At 58.5% G+C, this 13,402-nt stretch overlaps 1 protein-coding gene across 3 annotated transcripts in view; it reads left to right on the top strand.

Annotated features, from left to right (window-relative positions):
* The window catches only part of CROCC (ciliary rootlet coiled-coil, rootletin), a 40,236-nt gene that overhangs the window by 4,118 nt on the left and 22,716 nt on the right, over positions 1 to 13,402 (top strand). For 2 of the 3 annotated variants that reach the window (XR_006818645.1, XM_046007766.1), the window contains exons 4-14: positions 2,675 to 2,860; positions 2,977 to 3,060; positions 3,154 to 3,215; positions 3,298 to 3,463; positions 4,236 to 4,342; positions 7,586 to 7,822; positions 8,279 to 8,375; positions 9,434 to 9,517; positions 9,940 to 10,173; positions 10,881 to 11,080; positions 13,093 to 13,275. Coding sequence is in view for 2 of the 3 variants with exons in the window: in XM_046007766.1 (XP_045863722.1) it covers positions 2,675 to 2,860; positions 2,977 to 3,060; positions 3,154 to 3,215; positions 3,298 to 3,463; positions 4,236 to 4,342; positions 7,586 to 7,822; positions 8,279 to 8,375; positions 9,434 to 9,517; positions 9,940 to 10,173; positions 10,881 to 11,080; positions 13,093 to 13,275 (1,640 nt within the window). In the remaining variant the exon portion in view is untranslated. The remainder of the gene's footprint in view (positions 1 to 2,674; positions 2,861 to 2,976; positions 3,061 to 3,153; positions 3,216 to 3,297; positions 3,464 to 4,235; positions 4,343 to 7,585; positions 7,823 to 8,278; positions 8,376 to 9,433; positions 9,518 to 9,939; positions 10,174 to 10,880; positions 11,081 to 13,092; positions 13,276 to 13,402) is intronic. The other variant, XM_046007767.1, reaches the window with a different exon arrangement.

Below are 13,402 nucleotides of genomic sequence, written 5' to 3'. Positions count from 1 at the left end.
GGAGGCCCGTCGGTGAGGTTGTTCTGACCCTTTCAATCCTATGCCATCCCTGGGAAAAAGTAGTGGCGGCGAGGTCAGGATCTGTGTCCTGTTGACTGCATGTAGGGAAACTGAGGCAGGGGCTTCCCGTGGCCTCCTCTCAGGTCAGAAGGAGAACTTCATGGTCCCTGTGGTGGCCCCCTCCATCTTCCTGTCCCTGAGGAGCAGGTGTTGGGCAAGGCAGCTGAGAATAGGAAGGAAAGCATGGCCACGCCCCCTGGGCTCCCCCAGTGTCCATGGCAACCTGGACCCAGTGAATGAATGGCCGGTAGTAAGCAGCGGTTGCTAAGGGAGACAGTAAACTTCTTTCATCCTTAGCTTGGTGACCCGCCTCTTTCGCTTTTGAATTACAAGTTAAACTGAAAGGCTGTTTTGTGAGGGGTGAAGTCGTGCAAAGGGGCCAGGTGTGGCCGGGAGTGGCCAGGGCCCAGCTGTGAGCTGTGTGGAGAACCCGTGAGCACTCAGCGACTGCCTGAACCCCCCCAAAATCACAGCAAATAGAGCCCGCTTCATACGGATGTGCAAACACACAGAGCAGGGCCCCGATCAGACCCCACCTGGACACACAGAGATGTCACCTGGAAACACAAGTCCCCCATCGTGATTCACTCTGATTCGTGGACCGGACACAGCATGAGTCCCCCCAACAGCCAGACGCCACACTGTCCCCACCCCCCACAATTCACCGCACATACCACCCAGACGCACAGCCACACCACCGAGCTGCGCTGTCCCGCAGACAGCACAATGCCTGGCCGCCGGTCTCGTGGGCACACGCAGCCAGACAGAGGTACGCTGCGCACCTGCACGTTGCACAGAGTTGCTGATACACATGCTGCCAAGGCACGTGGAGCCCAGACACGCTCCCCAGCCCCGCCCACTTACAGATCTGCCTCCAGTCATAAACACACATGAACAGGGGCGCCTGGGTGGCTCAGTTGGTTAAGCATCTGCCTTGGGCTCGCGTCAGGATCCCAGGGTCCTGGGACTGAGCTCCACATCAGGCTTCCTGCTCAGCGGGCAGCCTGCTTCTCCCTTTCCTCTCACTCTCTCTTTCTCTCTCGCTATCTCTGTCTTGTTCTCTCAAATAAATAAAGAAAATCTTTGAAAAACAACAACAACAACAACATTGTGAACACACGGGCGCTCACTGGGGTCCCTGTGAAGGCCTAGCCACAAAGACACACAAGGTCCCCTATGGAGACAAATGACAAAGCACAGCCAGCGAGGTGCGCCCTCGATGGGCAACACACGTGGGATCTCAGTGCCACCGCGCTCCGAGGGAGACACTGTGCCTGCCACCCTGGTCACAGGCCTGCAGCCCACCTTCCAGGCAGCAGCCCTCAAGCACTCTCCACCCGCCCCTCTTTATGGGTGGCACCCCGGTGGCCATGGTCGCCCTGCTCCGGCACTGACCCCCAGCACACGGGGCGGGGTGGGCAGAGAGCAGGTTGTTAGCATGGTCAGCGGCTCGTCGAGGGGCTCCCGGGCGTACTGGGTGGATGTAGGCCCAGAGGGCTGACCTGGCCTGGTCCCGTTCGTTAGCCAGCGTGACAGCAGTCGCCCTCGCCGTTGGCTTCCCTGGGACCTGGTGTGGGAGGGCATGTGAGTGGCGTGCCAGGCGCTGGGGTGGTAGACGGTGAGTGTGGGCCTGGGTCAGGATCAGCCGGGCTGGGCTGTCTTCCTCTTGGTTCTCCCTGGGCGCTGTCACTCTTCTGTCCGTCCCGCTCATCCTCAGCTGCCCGCTCCCCCCTCCCTTCCCCAACAGCTTGAGGAGGCTGAAGGGCCCCCTGGGACCAGCAGGTGCCTAAGGGGTTAGGAGGCTCTGCCAGAGCAACGATGATGACAACAGCGCGTGCATCCAGGCATCCGGCCTGTGCTGGCGGGGTCTGCTAACGAAGGGGCTGCCAGCTGCCTGGGGGCGGGGCAGGGCGCCAACAGCAGCTTTTCATAGAAGCCCGCCCTGTGCTAGAGTGGGTGCCCCTTACAGAGCGCTGTGTTGGAGGGGGAGTGGGGGTGTGGCGGGGAGCCCACCCGTGTCACCCCGGGGATGCTTGAGACTGCCACTGTGCCTTCTGTGGGTGCGTGTCTCTAAGCTCAGATATGCATGCGTATATTTTTGCCTCTGAAAGTATTCAGATGTGCTCATGCGATTAATTCATGACTCAACAAGCACGCCACTGCCACTCTCCTGGGTCTAAATACGATGGAGAACAAAAATCTGGGCTTTCCTGAGCTCACCTTGGATGGGGTAGGAGGACAGGGGCCTGTTGCTAATAACCCCCCACAGCCGGGTAAGGTGTTCAGCCCGGAGGCTCATGGTGCCCCCAGGCAAGAGCACAGAGGGCCTGTAAGTTTCCCTTCCCTGCCAACCCCAGGCAACCTCGTGTTTTGCGTGTGCGTGTTCATGGGCCCGCCTGCATGTGTCCACCATGCCTGATCTGTGTGTGCATGCATGCCCAGCCTGTGTCCCTGCACAGCTGCGTTACCCTGTGCACGCGTGTGCTCCACCCTGGGCTCGCCCGCGTATGCCTGCAGGGCATGTGGGCCTGGGCCCAACCTGGCATCCTCTGCAGAGTTCCGTGCCTGCCTTCCTCGGAGGCCCGGGCCTCTCACCCAGGGACCTTCCCTGCAGCTGGAGCAGGCTGTGCAGCTGGAGGCTGGGGAGCTGGAAGCGCCCGAGCCCAGGGGGCTGGTGCGGCAGAGCGTGGAGCTGCGGAGGCAGCTGCAGGAGGAGCAGGCCTCCTACCGGCGCAAGCTGCAGGCCTACCAGGAGGGTCAGCAGCGGCAGGCCCAGCTTGTGCAGCGGCTGCAGGCCAAGGTCAGGGCCACCCACTCCCGCCCCTGTCCCCCTCCCCCACCTTGCTTGGCCCTGCCCCCCCCCCCCCCCCCCCCCCCCCCCCCGGGGCTAACCTTCCACTCTGCACCTGTCCACAGACCCTCCAGTATAGGAAGAAGTGCTCGGAGCTGGAGCAGCAGCTGCTGGAGAGATCCACAGAGCTGGAGCAGCAGCGGCTGAGGGTGGGTGCCGGGGATGGGGTGGGGGGGGGGGGTGGCGCCAAGGCAGGCCCTTCCCTTTGCTGGCCCAGGCTCATGCCCACTTCTCCCGCCCAGGACACGGAGCACAGCCATGACCTGGAGAGCGCCCTTGTCCGCCTGGAGGAGGAGCAGCAGAGGTGGGGTGCGGCTGCGAGGGCGCGGGGCTGGCACGGCTGTCTCTCCTGCCATGGGCCCACCAGTCCCTTCTGCACCCCCCAGGAGTGCCAGCCTGGCCCAGGTGAACTCCATGCTCCGAGAGCAGCTGGACCAGGCAAACTCGGCCAACCAGGCTCTGAGTGAGGACATACGCAAGGTGACCGCCGACTGGACACGCTGTCGGAAGGAGCTGGAGCAGCGGGAGGCCGCGTGGAGGCGTGAGGAAGAGGTGGGCACGGGGGTGCTGGGAGGCCAGTGGGGCCTCCGGGGCCCAGCCCGACCTCAGAGGTAGGACTGAGGGGTCAGGAGAGGGGTCCCTGCTGGTGGGTGAGCCCTTTAGCAGAGGTAAATAGTTGTAAGAGCTGGCCTTGCTCAGCCCGTACCACGTGCCTGGCGCGCATTTTCTCCTCTGTTCCTCATCAGAACTGTGTGTGGGAGGTGCCGTCACGCTCAGTTTAAAGAGAGGTTACGTAACCTGCCCACGGTGAGGCAGGGATGCCGCTGGTAGCCGGATCTCTCTCTCTCTCTCTTTTAAAAGATTTTATTTATTTATTTGACAGAGAGAGAGATCACAAGTAGGCAGAGAGGCAGGCAGAGAGAGGGGGAATCAGGCTCCCTGCTGAGCAGAGAACGCGATGTGGCCCGGGACCCTGAAATCATGACCTGAGCTGAAGGCAGAGGCTTTAACCCACCGAGACGCCCAGGCGCCCTCTCCAGCCCTCTCCAGCACTTGACGGCCTTTGCGCTGCCTCCTGCAGCGGCAGCCCGTGGAGGCGTTGCAACCCGGTTCCCTGTGCCGGAGGGAGGCGTGGGAGCCCGAGCGGGACAGCCCCCACTTCCCCTGTCCGCTGGCCTGGGACGCTGGCCCCCGGGAAGACCCACGCCCTGGTCCCGGGACCCTGGATCTGAGTTGTGGGAGGAGGCCGGGTGGGGCGGGGCTACGGAGGGGGCGGGGCCTCGGGGGGCGGGGCTGGCCTTCACGCAGCGCGCCTTCCCTCCAGTCCTTCAACACGTACTTCAGCAATGAGCACAGCCGCCTGCTCCTCCTCTGGAGGCAGGTTGTGGGGGTCCGTCGGCTGGTCAGCGAGGTGAAGATGTCCACCGAGAGGTGAGTGAGGCCCGGGTGGCGGAGGGGCGGCCTGGGGAGACGCTGCGGCAGCTGGGAGACAGCCCCGCTTTTTGAGTTGGATTCAACTCAGCTCAGTTGAACTTCAGTCCAGCCCAACACACCTACAGCGTGCCAGGCTCTGCGGAGATGCAGAGACAACTCGTAATGTGAACTCCTGCCACTCCTGGCAGTCAGCATTTACTGGGTGTTTACAGTGAGCTAGGCTCTTTGGCCGTTTTGTTTCTTCTGAGATCTACAGCGTCGCCGGGAGGTAGGGAATATAATAATCCCCATTTTACAGATGAGGGCACTGAGGCTCAGAGGGGTAGAGTGACCTTCCCAAGGTCACACAGCAGTAAGTAAGTGGCCCAGTCAGGATTTATAGCTCCTGCTTTTAATCCACTGTACCATTCAGCTTCTGCCACAGGACCTCACAGGCTCTAGTGAGGCAAAGATACGGAACCCCAAAATTCTAGACTGAGGAAGTGAGTGGAAATAGAACAGAGAATATCCCAGACTCTCAGGAGGATGGGAGGGTTGGGGAGGTCAAAGAAACAGTTCATAGAGGAGGTGGAATTTGCACTGACCTCAAGGGCTGGGTAGGATTTTAACCAGCAGAGCCAGGGGTGCTCCAGGCAGAGACAAGAGTGGGAGCAGAGGCTTGGAGGTAGGAGGACGTGGCAGTCGACCGTGCTGAAGCTTAAAGCAGGGGAAGGGAGGTCAGGCTGGGAGAGCCTCAAAGGGCCACATCAGCAGGGGAGCGTGGTCCTGCTTAATCTTTGAGCAGGTGAGGCTGTGGGGACAGCTGAGGCAGGCCAACCCCTTCCTTTCCTTTTCTGCATTAAAACTTTGTTTAATTAATGATCTTTTGTTAAAGTCATTGGATATTCAGTGTCCGGATTTCCAGTTGACACATCAGTGTCACAGATGAGTCACTCTTTTTTGTTTTTTTTTTAAAGATTTTATTTATTTATTTGACAGAGAGAGACATAGCAAGAGAGGGAATACAGGCAGGGGGAGTGGGAGAGGGACAAATGGGCTTCCTGAGGAGCAGGGAGCCCGACATGGGGCTCGATCCCAAGACCCTAGGATCATGACCCGAGCCGAAGGCAGACACTTAACAACTGAGCCACCCAGGCACCCCGAGTCACTTGTTTTTATAATTTGTTTGAATTAGAACCCATAGATGCTCACCAAATGAGATTGGCTGACTTGTGTTTTAAGTCTTTTCATTTATTCGTGTAGGAAACTGGGATAGTTGGGGGGCGCCTGGGTGACTCAGTCAGTTAGGCGGCTGTCTTTGGCTCAGGTTATGATCCCACTGTCCTGGGATCCAGCCCCACATCAGACTGCCTGCTCAGCAGGGAGTCAGCTTCTCCTTCCTGCTGCTCTTGCACTTACCCCCCCCCCCCCCGCCCTTAAAGAAAGAAAGAAAGAAAAGGAAACTAGGACAGTTGTTCTAAGAGTTTCCCACAGTCTGGATTCTGAGGTGGTGTTTAACACCTTGTCCCCTATATTCCCTGTCAGTTGGATGTTAAATTTAATTCTTTCTTTTTTAAGATTTTATTTATTTATTTGAGAGAGAGGTAGTGAGAGAGAGCACGAGCAGGGAGGAAGGGCAAAGGGAGAGGGAGAAGCAGGCTCACCGCTGAGCAGGGAGCCCAATGCAGGGCTTGATCTCAGAACCCCAGGATCACAACCTGAGCCAAAGACTAAGATGCTTAACAAACTGAGCCACCCAGGCACCCCTGGATTTCATTCTTGATCAGATTCAGGTCTGGGTTTCAGGTACTCCTTTACTTAGTTTCAATTTAAGATTACATTTTTAAAGCTTCATTGAGGTATGGGGCCTCTGGCTGGCTCAATTAAGCATCCAGCTCTTGGGTTTGGCTTAGGTCATGATCTCAGGGTTGTGAGCTGGAGCCCCATGCTTGGTGTGGAGTTGGCTTGGGATTCTCTCTGCCCCGCCCCCAAATAAATGAATAAATCTTAAAAAAAATAAAAATTTAATGTTTTACTTTTGAACAACTCACATATTCACACAGTTCAAATTTCAAAAAAGTGTACAGTGAAAAGTCTCCCCCATCCCCATTTCTCTGGCCCAGATGCTTCCCTCCCCTCCTGGAGACAAGTGGTATGACCAGCTTCCTTCATGACCTTCCAGGCTTATTTTATTCAAGCAAATAAAGCAGATACACACACACACACACACACACTCTCTCTCTCTCTCTCTCTGTCTCTTTCTCTCCCTCCCCCACCCCCTTTGCTCCATACTCTTGGTGGAATTTCATCTTTATGTTCTTTTTTTTTTTTTTAATATTTTATTTATTTGACAGAGAGAAATCACAACTAGGCAGAGAGGCAGGCAGAGAGAGAGGAGGAAGCAGCCTCCCTGCAGAGCAGAGAGCCCGATGCGGGGCTCGATCCCCGGACCCTGAGATCATGACCTGAGCCGAAGGCAGAGGCTTTAACCCACTGAGCCACCATGGTGCCCCTCATCTTTATGTTCTTAAAGATGCGGTCTTCACCTAATAGCTGTAACTGGGAAGTGGTTCGGTATCAAACTTTGAACAGCTTCCCCATTTTTCTTGGCTACAGAGTATTCCATGAGTGGATATACCAAATTTATTTAATAGTAGCCCTCTTTTGGGGCACCTGGGTGGCTTAGTTGGTTAAGCATCTGCCTTCAACTCAGGTCACGATCCTGGGGTCCTGGGATGGAGCCCCACTTCTGGCTCCCTGCTCAGCGAGGAGTGTGTTTCTCCCTCCCCCTTTGCCCCTCCCCCTGTTTGTGCTCTCTCTCTCTGTGTCTCAAATAAATCAATAAAAATAAAAAGAAATAGTAGGCCTCTTTTGATGCACATTTAGACTCTCCCCAGTATTTCTTCCATGAACAGTGCTACAGGGGATCACCTTGTGCACAGGTCCCTTTCCTTGCATTGGAGCCGTATCTGTAGGATAAGCTCTTACGGGTATAGTCGGTGGGTCAAACAGCCTATCCACTTATAATTGTCACAGCTCTTCCTAATTGCCCTGTGTCGTGGTTATACCCACTTACCCTCCTGCCACAGGGCCTGTTTCTCCACAGTCTCACTGTCTAACCTACATTGTGTGTTATGTGACTTTTCTTTTCTTTTTTTGCCAACCTGTTAGTGACATCCCACTGTAGCATCCTGGGGTAGTTTTAATTTATCGTTGGGAGCCTGCCCCCATCCCTTGCCTATCCCGTGCTCTCTCCACCAGAGACCTGCTGCATTTGGGAGGGGAGCTGGCCCGGACCTCAAGAGCCATCCAGGAGGCGGACCTGGGGCTGAGCACCGGCTTGCATCTGGCCGAGAGCCGGGCCGAGGCGGCCCTGGAGAAGCAGGCGCTGCTACAGCTACAGCTGGACGAGCAGCTGCGGGACAAGGTGCTCCAGGAGAAGGAGCTGGCCCAGCTGCAGGTGCAGAGCAACCTGGACAAGGCCAGTCTCAGTGCCAGGTGGGTGCCTGGTAGGCAGCACAGGAGGCGAGCTGCCCTGCGCAGGGGGCATCTGGGGATGCAGGGAGGAGCGAGTGCCCGTTCACTGGCCACGGGCCTTTCTCCCCAGTCTGCCCCAGCCACACCCTGTGTGACAGAGGGAGAGACTGAGGTTTGGGGGCTCTTGCCCAGGGCACATTAATGAGCAGTTTAACTGCTGATGCTAGAACTTAGGCTCCTCGCTCCAGAGACCTGGGCGAGTCCCAGCGGTAAAGCAAATGGCAACCTCATTCTCCTTTATAGAGGATCAGCCTGAGCCGCAGAGGGGAGGGACTCGCTCAAGGTCACACAGCCAGGGACGCAGATGCCAGGGTCTCTCCCTGAGGTTTGGGAAGGCATGAAGGACACAGAGCTGGTGGGTTTGAGGACACGGTGGAGTGGGTCTCCCCTTCACCTCTGTTACTGCCCTTCCTCCAGAGTGACCGAGCTGGCCCGGACAGTGGAGCGCCTTCAGAACCAGAATCTGGAGAAGGATCGGCTCAACAAGGCCCTGAGCGAGAAGCTTGAGGCCCTGGTGAGATACGGCTGCCCCTGAGATGTGGAGGATGGGATCGAGAGATAGACCAGACCCCGATGAGGGTCATGTTTGCTTGGGCCACTCTTAGCATCCTGTGTTGGCTCAGTTTCAGCCCTCATTCACTGAGCCCCTAGTGCGTGCCAGGCTTAGTGTGAGCTCCTAGTTTGAACCCCTAGTGTGTGCCAGGCTTAGTGTGAGCCCCTAGTGTGAGCCCCTAGTGTGTGCCAGGCTTAGTGTGAGCCCCTAGTGTGAGCCCCTAGTGCGTGCCAGGCTTAGTGTGAGCCCCTAGTGTGAGCCCCTAGTGCGTGCCAGGCTTAGTGTGAGCCCCTAGTGCGTGGCAGGCTTGGTGGTAAGTGCGTTCACCTCCTTCATCCTGTTTCATCCTCTCAGCAGCCCTGTAGCATGATTCCCATTACACAGATGAGGAAGCTGAGGCCAAGGGGAAGTACTTGCCCAGAGTCTCAGAGCCAATAAGGTGGGGCTTGAATAGATGCCTGTGCCCTGCTAGCCCAGGGCTCCTTTTCTTGGAGCTCAGCTGCCTCCCACCCCAGAGGGAGGCAACTGCTGGGTTGGTCATCCTTCTGTGTGGGGCCTGGCCTGGGTTCTTTTTTTTTTTCTTTTTGAGATTTTATTTAGGTATTAGAGAGAGAGAGACAACACAAGCAGGGGGAATGACAGGGAGAGGGAGAGGGAGAAGCAGGCTTCCCTTGGAGCAGGGAGCCTGATGGGCTTGAATCCAGGACCCTGGGATCATGACCTGACCCAAAGGCAGATGCTTAACCAACTAAGCCACCCAGATGTCCCATGGCCTGGGTTCTATGTCCGGCGCTCCTCCAGTAGTCTGTGTGACTGTATGGTGACACTGCGCCTCTCTGGGCCTGGGCTGTTCGGTGCGGGCCCTGGGGCTGCTACAGGGTCTACCAAGCGCTGGCCTGTGGTCATGGCCTTAGAGATCTCCTGATGGGCAGGGCCTCCAGGAAGGGAGAGGACGGGGGAGCTTCAGGCTGGGCAGAGAGCCTGACCACCGTTTCTTCGTCTCCCCGACATCACTCCAGGAATCCCTGCGGCTCCAGGAGCAGGCGGCCCTGGAGACAGAGGACGGAGAGGGGCTGCAGCAGACCCTGCGGGACCTGGCACAGGTGTGAGGTGGGAGGGAGCCCTGTGCGGGGCGGGGCTAGGCCGGCTGGGAGCATCGCCGCTCTGGTGGCCTTGAGCTGAACTGCAAGTGGTTGGGGGCCCTGGGGACCCAGGCTGCTGCTGTTGGACACCGCCCCTGGCTGAGCCTGGCCTCTACCCTGAGGGGAGCCCCAGCCTGAGAGGGGAGGCACTGCCGGTTCCAGGCCCATCGATGAGAACGGCCCGATCACGGCCGGATGATACATGAGAGACCTCACCGGGGTGCCGAGGGCTGTGAGCCAGAAATCGGGAAGACCTGTAGGAAGCTTAGAATGTGCTGCGCAGTGTGCGAGGAAGCCGGACACGTGGTCCCGTGACCCCACTGCCTCGCCTGGGCCCGCTAATCCGTGGCCCCCTCCTCAGTGGCCTCCCTACCCCACCTCAGGCCGTGCTGTCGGACATGGAGAGCGGGGTCCAGCTAAGCGGCTCTGAGCGCACGGCGGATGCATCGGACGGCAGCCTGCGGGGGCTCTCGGGCCCCCGGACCCCCTCCCCGCCGCGGCGTTCCTCGCCGGCCCGCGGCCGATCCCCGCGCCGAGGCCCATCCCCAGCCTGCTCCGACTCCTCCACACTCGCCCTGATCCACTCGGCCCTGCACAAGCGCCAGCTGCAGATTCAGGTGGGAGGGGCCCCAGCGCCCTCTAGGGCGGCGCCAGAGTCCGGGGGGTCGGGCTTTCGGCCGCTCGGGGCGGAGCCAGTGCCCTGCGGGTGGAGCCAGAGTTCCGGGGGAGGAGCCCGGGCCTGAGCTTTTCGGAGCGGAGCCAGAGCCCTGAGAACGAGCAACTGAGGCAGGACTCATGGAAGTGGCCGAGAGCGAGGAGGCAGATCTGAGCCCAGAGTGGGAGGTGCCTGGGCAGCGGGCGGCGGAGCCTGGGGCAGAGCTAGAGCCCTGGTATAGACAGGAGATTACCGGGACAGAGCTGGGACCGGGAAAAGGCCGGGGGCGGGGGGAGCAATCAATGTAGGATCAGAGGAGCTGGAGAACTAGGGGCAGCGAGGAGTCTGGGGGAGAGTCAGAACCCGGATGCAAAGGGGAGGAGCCTGGGAGCCCTGGAGTAGTCAGAATCCGGGAGAGGACAGAGTGTGCTTGGTGGTTTGTGTGGGGCTTAGGTCGGTGTGGCCAAGGAAGCGGAGGCTCTGAGCCCTGGCAGAGCGCTCAAAAGGGCAGTGGGGGCACAGTGAACGGGAGTGGAAACCTAGTGTGGGGGCTTAGCCCCCCTCTCCTGGCCTGGGCCTGGGCTGCAGAGTGGGCTGGTTGAGCAGAGTAGGGGGCGCTCTGGGAGCTTCCCAGAGCTTCCCCCCCACTCAGAGGTTCCCATGCCACAGGACATGCGTGGGCGCTATGAGGCCAGCCAGGACCTCCTGGGCACCCTGCGGAAGCAGCTCAGTGACAGCGAGGGTGAGCGCCGCGGCCTGGAGGAGCAGCTGCAGCGTCTGCGGGACGAGACCAGCGGGGCCACCCAGGCTCACGAGGATGCCCAGCGTGAGGCCCAGCGTCTGCGGAGCACCGTGGACCTTCTGAGCAGGTGCTTGAGAGGTCAGAGGTGGGGGCCCGGATCTCATGCCAGCCGGACCCTGTAGGCACGTGGTCATCACTGGCCATGTATGTCTGTTAAAATTCAATTAAGCATTATCCGGGCTCCTGGGTGGCTCGGTTAAGCATCTGCCTTTGGCTCAGGTCATGATCCTGGAGTCCTGGGATTAAGTCCCGTGTGGGGCTCCCTGCTTCGCCGGGGGTCTGCTGCTCCCTGTACCCTTCCCCCTGCTTGTGCTCTAATAAATAAATACATAAAATCTTATCTTTAAAAAGATTTTATGTGTTTATTTGACAGAGAGAGTGAGAGCACAAGCCGGGAGACAGAAGGAGAGGGGGAAGCAGGCTCTCCCCTGAGCGGAGAGCCCGATGTGGGGCTCGATCCCAGGACCCAGGGATCATGACCTGAGCCCAAGGCAGATGCTTAACCGACTGAGCCACTCAGGTGCCCCCAGTTAACCATTTTAAAAAGTAAAAGTTTAGTCCTTCAGTTGTCCTCGCCACATTTTAAGTGCTCAGTAGCCACACATAGCCATAGAACATTTCGATCATCTCAGAGAGTTCTACGGACAGTGCTAAGAAATTACCTGCTCTTACCTGCCCGGTTATTTTTGTGTTTTATTGTTGTTGTTTGCTGTGTCTCTTCATAAATGTAACTGCAGAGTAAAAATTTCCAAAAATGAAGGAAAAATAAAAAACATGGGCCCTTGTCGCAGCCTAACCCGTTAATGCACTAGTTCTGTTTCCTGTCGCACTTCGGGGTAGCGAGGCAGGGGACGCTCCCCGTACCCCTACCGGGTGCCAGGCTCAGTGTCAAGTGCATTACGTGTCTTAGCCCAGTTAGTCTCCCCATCAGACTCACGCTGTTCGGAGCTGTGACTGTCCTGAGCTTGAGAGACTTGTCCAAGCTGACACAGCGGTGTGGCTGGGGGTAGGCCTTGGAATTCATGTCCTTCCGGAAGCAAAACCAGAGCTTCCCATGCCTTGGAAGGAGGGCATTTCTGTAGTTGTGTACACAGTGAACACCTCCCTTTGCATTGTGCTGTTTTTTTTTTTTTTAAACTTTTGTGCTTTTTAAAGATTTTATTTATTTATTTGACAGAGAGAGAGATCACAAGTAGGCAGAGAGGCAGGCAGAGAGAGAGGAGGAAGCAGGCTCCCTGCGGAGCAGAGAGCCCGATGCAGGGCTCGATCCCAGGACCCTGAGATCATGACCTGAGCCGAAGGCAGCGGCTTAATCCACTGAGCCACCCAGGTGCCCCTGCATTGTGCTGTTTTAATGTTGTGCTGTGTGGTTCTTCTCGCGTCCTGCCGGCCTTAGCGTCTCGTACACAGTCAGGTTGTCCCTTCAAGTGAAGGGGTAGGGGCCGTGGAGACAATGCCAGCAGTCAGTCCTCAGCTTGAGCCGAAAACCCCAGCTGGCTTGGAAGGAGGGGTGACAGACACGCTCCCACCCCCCTTTGTTGTGACTGCTGGAACTGGGGGAGAAGGCAGAACTCTGAAAATCTCCAGAGTTCCCGGTTGCTGCCCCCGCCCCCCGACTGCTGGCTCCCACGTGCTGCCGGCTTGTGCAGCAGGAAGGGTGGCATCTGGGCACACCGAGCTCTGTTTTCTAGAATCGTGGGGCTTGGCAGGGTGGAAGAGCTGTAGGGGTATCTCCTGGTCGTATGGACTGGCACTGCCTGCGGGTCCCAGGAGCCTGGCCTGGCCTCTTCCACCTGGTGGGGTGGTTGGAAATAATGCCATCCATCCTGCTGGGCCTCTGAGCTGGGGGGGCTTGGCTCTTGGAGAAGGAAAGCTGAGTGTCGCCCCGGGGGAAGAGTTGGCTCCAGGGAGATGTGGATGAAGTGAGTCACCCATGCAGGGGGGCCAGGGAAGGCTTCCTGGAGGCTCGTGCCTTAGAGGTCGGAGGCTGTGGCTGAGGCTAGAACCGCAGCTTGGCCTCCTTCCCTGGGGAAAGCAGCCCCATTGTCCCCGACAGCGCCCCCGGCTCTGGTCCTGCAGGGAGAAGGACAGCCTGGCCTGCAGCCTGCAGGCAGCCCAGCAGCAGGCCGAGGAGCTGCGGCAGGAGCGGGAGAAGCTGCAGGCGGCGCAGGAGGAGCTGAGGCGCCAGCGGGACCGGCTGGAGGAGGAGCGGGAGGACACGGCGCAGGACAGCACACGGGCTCGCAGGGAGCTGGAGCGCAGGTCAGCGGCTCCTGGTCTCCTGCCAGGGACACTGAAACAGACCGTGGGGCTCCCAACGTTGTCCCCGTTGACACCGGTGTGAGGCCGGGGGTGGGGGGACCCACGCCCCCTGCTGCCTGGAGGAATC

The sequence above is a fragment of the Meles meles genome, chromosome 1 (assembly GCF_922984935.1).
Source record: "Meles meles chromosome 1, mMelMel3.1 paternal haplotype, whole genome shotgun sequence".
NCBI classification, from domain to species: Eukaryota; Metazoa; Chordata; class Mammalia; order Carnivora; family Mustelidae; genus Meles; species Meles meles.
This window is presented reverse-complemented; position numbering and strand designations above follow the sequence as displayed.